Source organism: Aquarana catesbeiana, linkage group LG09 (assembly GCF_042186555.1).
Source record: "Aquarana catesbeiana isolate 2022-GZ linkage group LG09, ASM4218655v1, whole genome shotgun sequence".
NCBI classification, from domain to species: Eukaryota; Metazoa; Chordata; class Amphibia; order Anura; family Ranidae; genus Aquarana; species Aquarana catesbeiana.
In genome coordinates this window covers 57942689-57958087 of record NC_133332.1, presented here as the reverse complement: position 1 = coordinate 57958087, position 15399 = coordinate 57942689, and the positions used below count along the sequence as shown (strand labels likewise).

The 15399-nt window shown below is 44.5% G+C and overlaps 1 protein-coding gene across 1 annotated transcript in view; it reads left to right on the top strand.

Moving 5' to 3' along the window:
* LOC141107680 (cytochrome P450 2G1-like) overlaps positions 1-15399 on the top strand; it is a 60621-nt gene that overhangs the window by 32116 nt on the left and 13106 nt on the right. The window contains exons 5-7 of the mRNA XM_073598584.1: positions 225-401; positions 3044-3185; positions 6545-6732. Coding sequence (XP_073454685.1) covers positions 225-401; positions 3044-3185; positions 6545-6732 — 507 coding nt within the window. The remainder of the gene's footprint in view (positions 1-224; positions 402-3043; positions 3186-6544; positions 6733-15399) is intronic.

Below are 15399 nucleotides of genomic sequence, written 5' to 3'. Positions count from 1 at the left end.
TCTCTAACTCTCTCTTCGATATCTCCTTCTGGGGTTTTCAAAGCACCTCCCCAAGACAAGAAGTGCTAATACATAATTATACATGACACTGTAATAATAGCAGCTATAAGTAGGGGGAAGCAGATTCTTACAACTGTTTTTTAATGTAAAACATAAAGAAGCATTGATATTGTGTCATCATCCTAATCAGATATACAAATTGGATTTGTTTGTCAATCTCCCAGCTGCATGACATGATTCCTGAGATAATGGACTATGTTCCTGGACCCCACCAAAGAATTAACAAACTTCTGCAAAATCTATTAGACTTTGTGTCTGAGAGGGTGAAGATCAATCAGGAAACCCTAGACCCCTCAGACCCCCGGGATTACATAGACTGCTTTCTTATCAAGATGAAACAGGTAAACTTTTACATTTATATTTTTATATACAGTATCTCACAAAAGTGAGTACACCCCTCACATTTTTGTAAATATTTTATTATATTATTTTATTATATCTTTTCATGTGACAACACTGAAGAACACAGCCATTAATGTCTAAGCCGCTGGCAACAAAAGTGAATACACCCCTAAGTGAAAATGTCCAAATTGGGCCCAATTAGCCATTTTCCCTCCCCAGTGTCATGTAACTCGTTAGTGTTACAAGGTCTCAGGTGTGAATGGGGAGCAGGTGTGTTCAATTTGGTGTTATTGCTCTCACTTTCTCATAGTGGTCACTGGAAAATCAACATGGCACCTCATGGCAAAGAACTCTCTGAGGATCTGCAAGAAAGAATTGTTGCTGTACATAAAGATGGCCTAGGCTAAAGGAAGATTGTGAAGACCCTGAAACTGAGCTGCAGCACGGTGGCCTAGACCATACACAGCGGCTTAACAGGACAGGTTCCACTCAGAACAGACCTCCCAATGGTCGACCAAAGAAATGTGCATGTGCTCAGCGTCATATCCAGAGGTTGACATGGATTACTGGAACCATGTCCTGTGGTCTGATGAGACCAAGATAAACTTATTTGGTTCAGATGATGTCAAGGGTGTGTGATGGCAACCAGGTGAGGAGTACAAAGCCAAGTGTGTCTTGCCTACAGTCAAGCATGGTGGTGGGAGTGTCATGGTCTGGGGCTGCGTGAGTGCTGCTGGCACAGGGGAGCTACAGTTCATTGAGGGAACCATGAATGCCAACATGTACTGTGACATACTGAAGAAAAGATTGATCCCCCCCCTCAGAAACTGAGCCCCAGGGCAGTATTCCAACATGATAACGACCCCAAACACACCTCCAATACGACCACTGCCTTGCTAAAGAAGCTGAGGATAAAGTTGGTGGATTGGCCAAGCATGTCTCCAGACCTAAACCCTATGGAGCATCTGTGGGGCATCCTTAAATGGAAGGTGGAGGAGAGCAAGGTCTCTAACATCCACCAGCTCTGTGATGTCATTATGGAGGAGTGGAAGAGGATGCCATTGGCAACCTGTGAAGCTCTGGTGATCTAGTGCCCAAGAGGGTTAAGGCAGTGCTGGAAAATAATGGTGGCCACACAAAATATTGACACTTTGGACCCACTTTGGACATTTTCACATAGGGGTGTACTCACTTTTGATGCCAGCAGTTTAGACATTAATGGCTGTGTGTTGAGTTATTTTGAGGGGACAGCACATTTATACTGTTATACAAGCTGTACACTCACTACTTTACATTGAAGCAAAGTGTAATTTCTGCAGTGTTGTTAAAAAATGTGAGGAGTGTACTCACTTTTGTGAGATACTGTAAATATATATATATATATATATATATATATATATATATATAATAATTCTTCTTCCAAACCAACCTGTTGATATGGTCTGTGTAGAGGTGACCTCCTATTTCAGTTCAGCTATTTACCACTGCAGCTTGGAGGTACTGGGCTATGTAACATGAACAAATGATGGGTTTTTGTGTTGGAAATAAACCAACTAAATTCCTATCTACATTTTTGCAAGTTGGACTAGAGTGAATCGGTTACAGAGCTGTCCTTTTTAAACAACTAAAACAATGTAGGCCTCTTTCTAGGCGGGGCCTCAGTAAAGGCCTCAGTAAAGGTACCCACCCAGGAGAAACTTCATAGTGAATACTCAAAGTTATAATGATCACAATGGAATAACAGTATGGCACACTGGTGAACAAAACAGTCTTAATATGGCTTTTTGATAGTGTAACTCACAGTAATGTTACCAGAGGATGGCCTCTGATGAAGAAGTGGTGGTATCTGGTATACCTTTAGCAAAACTTTCTCACTGAGGGAGATCCTGAGAATGCTCTGCCAACACAAGAGGGTATCCCCTGAGCTAGTTCTGCTCTTTGAGAAACTTTCCCTTATTTTCTCTAACCTGCCGCTCACTCAAAGCATGGCCAGTGACAAGAGATCCACTACTGTATTTAAAGGCTTCATTATTGGCATGTCAACCTGAATTCTCGCAAGAACTTGGCATCAAATCAGACACCTATCTTCCCAGAGAAGACTTACGAAATCCATAATGGGACAATTCCTGCAACTGTCTACACATTTAGCACTTCTTGAAATGTTTGTCAAGCCAAAAACTTTTGTTTTATATTTTTGGACAGCATGGGGAAGGGTTCAAAACCCATCTGGAATTTAAAACGATCTGTGACTCCGTTAGAGAGATTCCGTTCACTTTCTGTGCTGCTGACAACAGTTTACCAGAACGGAAGTAAGAAAAAATCTGCAACAAGACAGAAAAAATAATCTGATGGGGGTTCAAGCCTTCCCTAAGCTTCTAAAAATGGCTTTTTCAAATAACCGAAGAGGAGTTTTAAAACTTCTCCACTAATTTTTGACTTGACATACACCTTTACATTGATAACATAGCGCAACACAACATTCAGCATTACAGCAGAATGTGCAAGTAACCTAATAGTAAAGAGGGAAATGTCTCCTTCTCCATGTTTCTGTAGTCCAGCACCTGGCTACATATAATCATTCTATACAGTAATTTGCAATGTGTGTAACTATGTGACTTTTACATTCACTCTGTATTTCCAGGAAGGGCAAAATCCATCTTCAGAATTTAACACAAAGAGCCTGTTGTTGACCGTCCTTCAGCTGTTTTTTGCAGGAACAGAAACAGTGTCTAGCACCCTCCGTCACGGTCTTCTTATCCTTGTTCACTACCCTGAGATACAAGGTACAATGTGTTCAAAGCATTACAGGTCTGAACCTGGCTTTATTTAAAGTGTACAGTCTAGCATAGTTACATTGGTCTAGCTTGGATCAAGGTATGCATACAGTACCTTGAAAAAGTATTCATACCCCTTGAAATTTTCCACATTTTGTCATGTTACAACCAAAAATGTAAATGTATTTTATTGGGATTTTATGTGATAGACCAACACAAAGTGGTACATAATTGTGAAGTGTAAGGAAAATGATAAATGTTTTTTAAATTTTTTTACAAATAAATTCCTGAAAAGTGTGGCGTGCATTTGTATTCAGCCCCCTTTACTCTGATACCCCTAACTAAAATCTAGTGGAACCAATTACCTTCAGAAGTCACCTAATTAGTAAATAGAGTCCACCTGTGTGTAATTTAATATTAGTATAAATACAGCTGTTCTGTGAAGCCCTCAGAGGTTTGTTAGAGAACCTTAGTGAATAAACAGCATCATGAAAGCCAAGGAACACACCACACAGGTCAGGGATAAAGTTGTGGAGAAGTTTAAAGCAAGGTTAGGTTATAAAAAAAATATCCCAAGCTTTGAACATCTCACGGAGCACTGTTCAATCCATCATTCTAAAATGGAAAGAGTATGGCACAACTGAAAACCTACCAAGACATGGCCGTCCACCTAAACTGACAGGCTGGGCAAGGAGAGCATTCATCAGTGAGGCAGCCAAGAGGCCGATGGTAACTCTGGAGGAGCTGCAGAGATCCACAGCTCAGGTGGGAGAATCTGTCTACAGGATAACTATTAGTCGTGCACTCAACAAATCTGGCCTTTATGGAAGAGTGGCAAGAAGAAAGTCATTGTTGAAAGAAAGTCATAAGAAGTTCCGTTTGCAGTTTGCGAGAAGCCATGTGGGGGACACACCAAACATGTGGAAGAAGGTGCTCTGGTCAGATGAGACCAAAATTTAACTTTTTGACCTAAAAGCAAAATGCTATGTGTGGCAGAAAACTAACACCGCACATCACCCTGAACACACCATCCCCACTGTAAAACATGGTGGTGGCAACATCATGTTATGGGGTTGCTTTTCTTCAGCAGGAACAGGGAAGCTGATCAGAGTTGATGGGAAGATGGATGGAGCCAAATACAGGGCAATCTTAGAAGAAAACCTGTTATGCCCTGTACACACGGTCGGACTTTGTTCGGACATTCCGACAACAAAATCCTAGGATTTTTTCTGACGGATGTTGGCTCAAACTTGTCTTGCATACACACGGTCACACAAAGTTGTCGGAAAATCCAATCGTTCTAAACGCGGTGGCGTAAAACACGTACGTCGGGACTATAAATGGGGCAGAGGCCAATAGCTTTCATCTCTTTATTTATTCTGAGCATGCGTGGCACTTTGTCCGTCGGATTTGTGTACACACGATCGGAATTTCCGACAACGGATTTTGTTGTCGGAAAATTTTATATCCTGCTCTCAAACTTTGTGTGTCGGAAAATCCGATGGAAAATGTGTGATGGAGCCTACACACGGTCGGAATTTCCGACAACAAGGTCCTATCACACATTTTCCGTCAGAAAATCCGACCGTGTGTATGGGGCATTAGTCTGCAAAAGACTTGGGGTGGAGATTCACCTCCCAGCAGGAAAACAACACTAAACATACAGCCAGAGCTACAATGGAATGGTTTAGATCAAAGCATATTTATGTGTTAGAATGGTCCAGTCAAAGTCCAGACCTAAATCTAATTGAGAATTTGTGGCAAGACTTGAAAATTGCTGTTCACAGACACTCTCCATCCAATCTGACAGAGCTTGAGCCATTTTGCAAAGAAGAATGGGCAAAAATGTCAGTCTTTATATGTACAAAGCTGGTAAAGACATCCCCAAAAAGACTTGCAGCTGTAATTGCAGTGAAAGGTGGTTCTGCAGAGTATTGACACAGGGGGGCTGGATACAAATGCACCCCACACTTTTCACATATTTATTTGTAAAAGAATTTGAGAACCATTTATCATTTTCCTTCCACTTCACAATTATGTGCCACTTTGTGTTAGTCTATCACATAAAATCCCAATAAAATACATTTATGTTTTTGGTTGTAACATGACAAAATGTGGAAAATCTCAAGGGGTATGAATACTTTTTCAAGGCACTGTATCTCCTACCTCTGATACTACTGGCTATGTGTTTTACTTCAAATGACAGTTTGGGAGTAGGCAGTTAAATTTAAAAAAATACAATGTAAAATTGACAAGGGACATCAACATAGTTGTATCTTTGATCTTAAAAACTACGGGATAATGGTGTTGTGGTAACTTGCACCAAAAAAAAAAAAAAAAAAAAAAAATAACAAGCATAATAATATTATTCTTGATATCACTAGAAAAAAAAGCCTTTAAAAATTAATTTGCCATAACTCCATCAGTATCACCAGCAAAGCAGCTTCATTATTATCCCATTATAGAAGAAGAGGATGTGCGAGATTTCATAATTTGCCGCATCACGAATGTTAATTCTCCATAACGAACACTAGTTTTACAAGATCGACCGCTTCCGGCTCGTCCTTGCTTCTAAGCATGCGTGTTTGTACTTTTGACTTTTGTCCGACGAACTTGTGTACACACGCTCGGAAAATCCGACAACAGACCGTTGTCCGTTGAAAATTTATAAGCCTGCCATCCAACATTTGTCCATGGAAAGTTGGCTAACAATTGTCTGATGGAACGTACAAACGGTCGGATTTTTCACCAACAGCCTGTCATCACACAATTCCCGTTGGAAAATCCGATAGTGTGTACGAGGCTTAACTCTCAGGAGCTGTCTGCCACCCAGCATCCACAGGTAGATGATAAAATATCCTTCTCCAAACCAAGACTTCAGGACAGTGCCCTCCATCTTTTAGCATTCTTCTCCAGGCCCTCGGCCCAGCTCCTGCTGAGGCCCAGAATGCAATTCCTTGTCCAAGTAGCTATCTCCCAGGGGCTTCAGCCCCAGGAGAACTGGAACCCTTCCTGGAGGAAAGAATATTCTGCAAACACCTCCTAAACATTTGTCACCTCCTCAGCCACATTCTGGATGTCTCCTACCAGGGATTGGCTGGAGCATGTTAAATATTTATGCTGGTCATTTGACTCTCCCTGCCCTAGATTCTGGAAACTTCTTCCAGTAGCAGGTGAGAGAAATTAAACACCCCAGCTTGGAAACCCTGACCAGACAAAAGCAAGCAATTACTGCACTACTGATTACAGTGAGGCCAAAGACTAAATGTAACCTGTCAGAATTATTAAAGCGAATGCTACAAGAGTAAGCTAGAAACAGAAAAATATCTAAGAAAATAACAAGGTTCTATGTCCCATTTGCCTTACAGACAAATTGCATCATGAGATTGATGAAGTAATTGGAGTGAACCGAAGACCTAACATTGAGGACCGAAGCAAAATGCCTTACATGGACGCCGTAATTCATGAGATCCAGAGGTTCAGTGATGTTCTGCCACTCAATCTTCCACATGCTTCGCAACAAGATATTAAATTTAAAGGCTACAACATACCAAAGGTAATTTCAAGTTGTTTTTGTTTTATTTTTTTAAATGTAAGAATAAATGCATTTACCTTTATATAGCACTACCCCAGGAGGCCCCATGAGTGGTTTTGGTACTCCTGCCCTGCCACAGTGATGACCTGCCCTATACCTGGACCGGAGCGACCACTGACACATTTGAAACTGTATAAATGGCCTTTATTAAAGTAAAACTAAAGGCACAACTTTTTTTTCATTTTGGAAAAAGTAAGAAGGGTTAATAACCCCTGTCAGTTTTTATTTGCCATCAGTGTCCCATTGGGGAAGTGTCCCCAAAACAGGAAGTGAGCAGAAATCCATCTAAAGTGAGGGAATCCCTGTGTGTCACCAGGGTCACCATAATTAGCATTCCTGTTGGAAGATTTCTCCCCTAATCCTGTTCTGGTGTCAACCCAAAATTTGGGATTTTCTTTTGCTCTCACTTTCCGTGATCACAGTAAACAGGACAAATGGAGAGAGTGGATTTCCCTAACGGAGGCACGGCAATAAAAACAAGCCTTCATCCCTCTGCACTCTATCCAAAACTAGAAAAAAGTTTTGCCTTTAGGTATACTTTAAGGGCAGGTTAAAATATATTGTAATCACAAGATATACAACAGTTAATGCTGCAAAAAGCATCATAGTAAATAAAGACATGTGGGTGGGCCCAGGTGGTTGGTACCAAAATTGAAGGAACAACGCACAGTTTTCAGAAAGAGGGTTGACCGATTCTTGTATTCTAGAGTTGTAAGTAAACAGTTAATAAGGCAAATGGCAATCTGCCATCACTAGAACTAGTACAATGGCTATAGCAAGTGTGGCACACTCTTGCAGGAACAGTTCCAGATACTCTTGTACTAGTAGGTCAGTAACACTGGCCCACAGTATCTCTCAGTACTGCCATGTCACACAAGTATGGCCTATATTACCAGGTACTGCATCTGCAAGTGAAGTGGCTCACTGGCGAAGTGGCAGCACAAAGGACTCTTGAAGAAAATTAGCGGAAACTAAATTAGTGAATCTTCCAGCCTATGGGCAGCAAAACATACAGCAATGTCCTTGTACTTTTTGCCTCCACATGCAGAAACTTTTCCTTGAGGCTAAGTCACTGTTCCTGACAAGCATGGTTCCTCTAACTACAATAGCCACTTGCAGAATGCCTGCCAACCCCAAAAGGGCACTGCTGTTCATTACTAAAGATGGCCACCAGGGTCCCTCAGGGTAGCAGTGTCCAATCAGACTACAGCTCCCCTGATGATATCTACAGGGTCTGTGGAGGAACAATGATCCTACCTACTCCACACCAGTGGGGTTACACTTTGTCTTAGCAGGTGTTTGGACCCTGATTCTTTTGTTGGTGTTCTTTGTTAAAGTACAATAAAATCAGGAGACTTCTCACCACAGTGGCCCCTTGTAGACCAGGTGAGAGGAACAAGGGGCCCCCATAAATCTAGCACTAGACGATACTGCAGCCTACTCCCTGTAGCTCTGGAGTCCCTTTGCAGCAGTCTTTTACTCTTAGGCAGGGAAAACATTAACCAATTTTTTTTCCTTCAACCATGGGTTGAAGGAAAGTAAATTGCTTGATTCCCCCATCAACACTGACTGTTGAGCTATTCTACAAGCCTTTCTGGAAGACAGTGTTGTAATTAAATCTTTCCTTTCCCTTGCCCTGGGAGATCTTCAGTAGCAGCTGGGTGGGCTGGTGAAGAAGCAGTCAGGTGGGCTAGTAGTTCCTGCAGTCAGTAGAACTGGGATCAGTGTCTACAGTAGAGTTGGAGATACTCCTGCATGCAATCTACAACACTTTGTGCTACTTTCTAAAGGAACTGAGAGTTCCTAGTCCATAAATGTTACTAAACCCAGGACTAGGGATGAGCTTCGAGTTCGAGTCGAACTCATGTTCGACTCGAACATTGGCTGTTCGCAAGTTCACCGAACAGCGAACAATTTGGGGTGTTCGCGGCAAATTCGAATGCCGCGGAACACCCTTTAAAAGTCTATGGGAGAAATCAAAAGTGCTAATTTTAAAGGCTAATATGCAAGTTATTGTCATAAAAAGTGTTTGGGGACCTGGGTCCTGCCCCAGGGGACATGGATCAATGCAAAAAAAAGTTTTAAAAACGGCCGTTTTTTCAGGAGCAGTGATTTTAATAATGCTTAAAGTCAATCAATAAAAGTGTAATATCCCTTTAAATTTCGTACCTGGGGGGTGTCTATAGTGTGCCTGTAAAGGGGCGCATGTTTCCTGTGTTTAGAACAGTCTGACAGCAAAATGACATTTTGAAGGAAAAAACTCAAAAACTACCCGCGGCTATTGCATTGCCGACAATACACATAGAAGTTCATTGATAAAAACGGCATGGGAATTCCCCAAAGGGGAACCCCGAACCAAAATTAAAAAAAAAAAATGACGTGGGGGTCCCCCTAAATTCCATACCAGGCCCTTCAGGTCTGGTATGGATATTAAGGGGAACCCCGGACAAAATTAAAAAAAAAAAATGATGTGGGGTTCCCCCTAAATTCCATACCAGACCCTTCAGGTCTGGTATGGATTTTAAGGGGAACCCCGCGCCAAAAAAAAAAAAAAAAAACGGCGTGGGGTCCCCCCAAAAATCCATACCAGACCCTTATCCGAGCACGCAACCTGGCAGGCCGCAGGAAAAGAGGGGGGGACGAGAGTGCGGCCCCCCTCCCTCCTGAACCGTACCAGGCCACATGCCCTCAACATTGGGAGGGTGCTTTGGGGTAGCCCCCCAAAACACCTTGTCCCCATGTTGATGAGGACAAGGGCCTCATCCCCACAACCCTGGCCGGTGGTTGTGGGGGTCTGCGGGCGGGGGGCTTATCGGAATCTGGAAGCCCCCTTTAACAAGGTGACCCCCAGATCCGCCCCCCCCCCTGTGTGAAATGGTAAGGGGGTACATAAGTACCCCTACCATTTCACGAAAAAAGTGTCAAAAATGTTAAAAATGACAAGAGACAGTTTTTGACAATTCCTTTATTTAAATGCTTCTTCTATCTTCCTTCATCTTCTGGTTCTTCTGGCTCTTCTGGCTCTTCTGGCTCTTCCTCCGGCGTTCTCGTCCAGCATCTCCTCCGCGGCGTCTTCTATCTTCTTCTCCTCGGGCCGCTCCGCACCCATGGCATGGGGGGGAGGCTCCCGCTCTTCTCTTCTTCTCTTCTTCTCTTCTTCTTTTCTTCTCTTCTTCATTTTCTTCTCCGGGCCGCTCCGCAATCCATGCTGGCATGGAGGGAGGCTCCCGCTGTGTGACGGCGCTCCTCGTCTGACAGTTCTTAAATAACGGGGGGGGGGGCGGGGGCCACCCGGTGACCCCGCCCCCCTCTGATGCACGGTGACTTGACGGGACTTCCCTGTGACGTCACGGGGAATGCCACAGGGAAGTCCCGTCAAGTCACCGTGTCAGAGGGGGGCGGGGTCACCGGGTGGCCCCGCCCCCCCGTTATTTAAGAACTGTCAGACGAGGAGCGCCGTCACACAGCGGGAGCCTCCCTCCATGCCAGCATGGATTGCGGAGCGGCCCGGAGAAGAAAATGAAGAAGAGAAGAAGAGAAGAAGAGAAGAAAAGAAGAAAAGAAGAAGAGAAGAAGAGAAGAAGAGAAGAGCGGGAGCCTCCCCCCCATGCCATGGGTGCGGAGCGGCCCGAGGAGAAGAAGACAGAAGACGCCGCGGAGGAGATGCTGGACGAGAACGCCGGAGGAAGAACCAGAAGAACCAGAAGAGCCAGAAGAACCAGAAGATGAAGGAAGATAGAAGAAAGAAGAAGCATTTAAATAAAGGAATTGTCAAAAACTGTCTCTTGTCATTTTTAAAATTTTTGACACTTTTTTCGTGAAATGGTAGGGGTACTTATGTACCCCCTTACCATTTCACACAGGGGGGGGGCCGGGATCTGGGGGGTCACCTTGTTAAAGGGGGCTTCCAGATTCCGATAAGCCCCCCGCCCGCAGACCCCCACAACCACCGGCCAGGGTTGTGGGGATGAGGCCCTTGTCCTCATCAACATGGGGACAAGGTGTTTTGGGGGGCTACCCCAAAGCACCCTCCCAATGTTGAGGGCATGTGGCCTGGTACGGTTCAGGAGGGAGGGGGGGCCGCACTCTCGTCCCCCCCTCTTTTCCTGCGGCCTGCCAGGTTGCGTGCTCGGATAAGGGTCTGGTATGGATTTTTGGGGGGACCCCACGCCGTTTTTTTTTTTTTTTTTTGGCGCGGGGTTCCCCTTAAAATCCATACCAGACCTGAAGGGTCTGGTATGGAATTTAGGGGGAACCCCACGTCATTTTTTTTTTTTAATTTTGGCCGGGGTTCCCCTTAATATCCATACCAGACCTGAAGGGCCTGGTATGGAATTTAGGAGGACTCCCACGTCATTTTTTTTTTTTAATTTTGGTTCGGGGGTTCCCCTTTGGGGAATTCCCATGCCGTTTTTATCAATGAACTTCTATGTGTATTGTCGGCAATGCAATAGCCGCGGGTAGTTTTAAATGAGTTTTTTCCTTCAAAATGTCATTTTGCTGTCAGACTGTTCTAAACACAGGAAACATGCGCCCCTTTACAGGCATACTATAGACACCCCCCAGGTACGAAATTTAAAGGGATATTACACTTTTATTGTTTGACTTTAAGCATTATTAAAATCACTGCTCCTGAAAAAACGGCCGTTTTTAAAACTTTTTTTTGCATTGATCCATGTCCCCTGGGGCAGGACCCAGGTCCCCAAACACTTTTTATGACAATAACTTGCATATAAACCTTTAAAATTAGCACTTTTGATTATTCATGTTCGTGTCCCATAGACTTTAACGGTGTTCGCATGTTCGAACGAACTTTTTTCCTGTTCGCATGTTCTGGTGCGAACCGAACAGGGGGGTGTTCGGCTCATCCCTACCCAGGACCCTGCAATCACTATATCTGATCTCCCACAGTACACAGAACATGCAAATGCAATAGTTTTAGTAAATATAAACTGCTAAATACCTTTTCTCATCAGCAGTATATAGCAGTCTTGGGACTTCTATTAGTGTCTGGCCAAGCACTGGGTTTGCCTCCTTTGACTGTCCTCTGATGCTGCATGACCCCTGACCCTCTGTCTGGACAGTGCTGATTGGCCATGTGCTGATCACGTGCATTCTCCCAAGAAAAAAAAAACCTCTCTAGCAATACACACCAAACTGAATATGTGCAGAGTGCCCCCAAGGCCCTGTTCTATAAGGAGATGAATTGGGGACAGTGGAAAAAGGGGAGGATCAGAGAAGGCAGGATCAAACAGCCTTTTTACACACAACAGAGGATTAACTCCTTAAGTTTCACAGTGACTATATAGTGACTATAACAAGCATAATTTACTGCATATACAGACTGATTTTACTGTTGTGGGTTTAGTAACACTTTAAGGCACTTTTGCATTATTGCATTAGTTCAAAATCGTGTACATAGGGAGGAAGTTGTCTCTGGTTTTTGTTCTTTGATTCGAGTTGGGCATCCCATTGATCCCTTCTCCCCATCCAAGTTGTTATCCCTAATAAAACATAAAAACAAAACCAAGGGACTGACTTCTTGTGCTTGGATGTAAGTGGAGAATGCATGTTGCCTGGCTGTGCAGGAGTAGGAGAGCCAGTTACCTGCGGCCCCTGCAGGACTAGTGCTACACAGAAAATAAGTATGCTCCTCAGAACCATCTAGTGGCCCTAATGCTGTATTTTCCACATTCACACATTGGAATTGCAGAAAATATAGCCAGGGGGCTTTCAATTTTGCTCCATTCACACAGAACAAATTTACATGCAGTTTCAAGGGATGAACAGCAAATAGAAATACTTATTCTTATAAATACACCCCAAAGTGTCCTCATTTTGCTGGAGATTTATGTTTTGACTTTGTCAGGTACTCACCAAGGCCGGAATGCTGAGAGCGGCTCCCCTAGCAACTAGGTGCGAGATACCCCTGAAGGTGGTACAGAGGGAATCAGGCACGGAGAGGCACGGGTTGCCAGCAGGTGTGCAGGTCACCAAGATTTCACCAGATGTGTAGAACCCGTGTAGCATGGACTGGTTGCTAAGCTGGAGAGAAGACTGGCAGGGACTCCAACACTTAACCTGGAACCAGGAACAGAGCTGAGGAGAAACACAGGGTTAAGCAGAACAAGTCCGTTAAGCAGGCCGAGAGTCAAACACTGGAGAGCGTGGTAACAAGCACAGGTTGAGGCAAGGCAAGTCCGTTGAGCAGGCAGAGGGTCAAACACTGGAGAGCGTGGTAACAAGCACAGGTTGAGGCAAGGCAAGTCCGTTGAGCAGGCAGAGGGTCAAACACTGGAGAGAGGATCAGTAGAAGAGTCGTAATCAAGCCGAGGGTCAAACACTGGAGAGAGGATCAGTAGAAGAGTCGTAATCAAGCCGAGGGTCAAACACTGGAGAGAGGATAAGCAAGGTAGTCAACGGTCCGGGTCACAACAGGCAGGAACAGGTATGCAAAGGATAAACGGAACACTGGAAGCTGAGAAGACAAACCAGCAATGAGCACAAGGCATAGCTGCCTTTATATAGGCCCACCAAGGGGACGTCCCGCTGTACGTGCATGCGTTCGTGTGCCCACGTGTGCTAACCCGTTCGGATCACGCGCTCGTACCCGCCGATTGTGTGCCCGTACGTGCTGATGTGAGGCTCTACCGCGCAGGCGCACCGGGACGCGCCGATACTGACAGGCTCTGACTGTGTTAACCCTCTGACAGTGCCCCCTCCCAAGGGGCAGCCTCCGGATGCCCAATCTGGGCAAGATTCCAGGTTGTCTTCTGTGGAAATTACGTACTAAACGAGGGGCGTGTAAGTTGCTGGATGGTTCCCAGGAGTTATCTTCTGGAGGGTATCCTTTCCATTTGACAAGATATTGGATCTGTCCCCCCCTTTTTCTACAGTCCATTATTGCCTCCACTTCATATTCTATTTCACCTTCAATTTCAATGGGAGGAGGTGGTGGTTCCTGTCTTCCAGAAAAAGGGCTAGGGACCACTGGCTTCAATAAAGATGCATGAAATACCGGATGTATCTTGTATGTGACCGGAAGGGCTAATTCGAAAGCCATGGGGTTCACCACTTTCTTAATTTCAAAAGGGCCAATGAACCTTGGACCTAACTTGCGGGATGGACAGGGCAGTCTAAGATTAATAGCAGATAGCCATACCTTGTCCCCGATCTTGAAATTTGGGTTTGGCCTTCTCCCTCTATTATAGTACTTCTCGTAACTGTCTTGAGCCTTTTTCATGGTTTCCTGGATCTGTAAAAAATTGGTTTGGATAAAGTTAATCCGGTCTTGTACTGCAGGGGTTGACACTTCAGGAAAAGAATCTGGCAAGAAGGAGGGATGGAAGCCGTAATTAGCCCAAAAAGGTGTTTGGTTGATGGCGGAATGAGTGGAATTGTTGTAAGCAAATTCCGCACACGGAAGGAGGGTGGACCAGTTATCTTGGGAACCAGAGCAGAAACAACGGAGATATTGTTCCAGAGTTTGATTTGTTCTTTCTGTTTGACCGTTGCTTTGCGGATGGTATGCTGAGGAGAGCGAAGTCTTTATTTCAAGGGATCTGCAGAGGTCCTTCCAAAATTTTGAGGTAAATTGGATACCTCTGTCTGATACGATGTTGTGGGGAACACCATGAAGCCTCACGATTTCTTTGATAAAAATGTTTGCTGTAGCCAGAGCAGAAGGGGTGCCCATCATGGGCAGGAAGTGTGCCATCTTAGAGAGGCGGTCAACCACCACTAAGATGGTAGTGAATTTTTCAGAGGGGGGAAGTTCTACAATGAAGTCCATAGAGACTTCCTTCCATGGACGTTCAGGGACAGGCAAAGGTCTCAGAAGCCCCCAAGCCTTAGTGTTCGACCCTTTGTTACGTTGACACGTAATACAGGATTGGACATAGTTTTTACAGTCCTGACTCCAACCCGGCCACCAGTAGGAGCGATGAACTAATTCTGAGGTTTTCCGGATTCCAAAGTGCCCTGCCAACTTATGATCATGGAATTTCTGTAATACTTGCAGTCTTACTGGAGAAGGAACAAATATTTTATTTTGGGCCCACAGTAAGCCATCCCTCTTCCTTAATGAAGGTACTTCAGGTTCTGTACATTGGCTGGATGCCTCTTTAATGGCAGTTTTGAGATCAGGCTGGATAAGAAGGAAGTTATGTAGGGATAAGATAGTTCCAGGCTCAGTTGCTTCATTGACTTCTGGAAACATTCGGGAGAGTGCATCCGCTTTTCCGTTCTTGGAACCCGGTCGGTAGGAGATGTGAAAATTAAATCTGGAGAAAAATAATGCCCATCGGGCTTGTCGGGGTCGGAGTCGCTTGGCCGTTCGGAGATATTCCAGATTCCGATGATCAGTAAAGATCATTATGGGTTGGGACGCACCCTCCAGCAGGTACCTCCACTCCTCCAGAGCAAATTTTATAGCCAGTAATTCTCGGTCACCGACATCATAGTTCCTTTCAGGTGGGCTTAATTTGTGAGAAGCAAAGGCGACTGGATGAAGAAGGGCCTTTGGACCACTCCGTTGGGACAGGATTGCACCTGTTGCTGATTCGGAGGCATCTACTTCTAGTACATATGATAAGGCTGGATCTGGGTGTTGTAGAATAGGAGCCGATG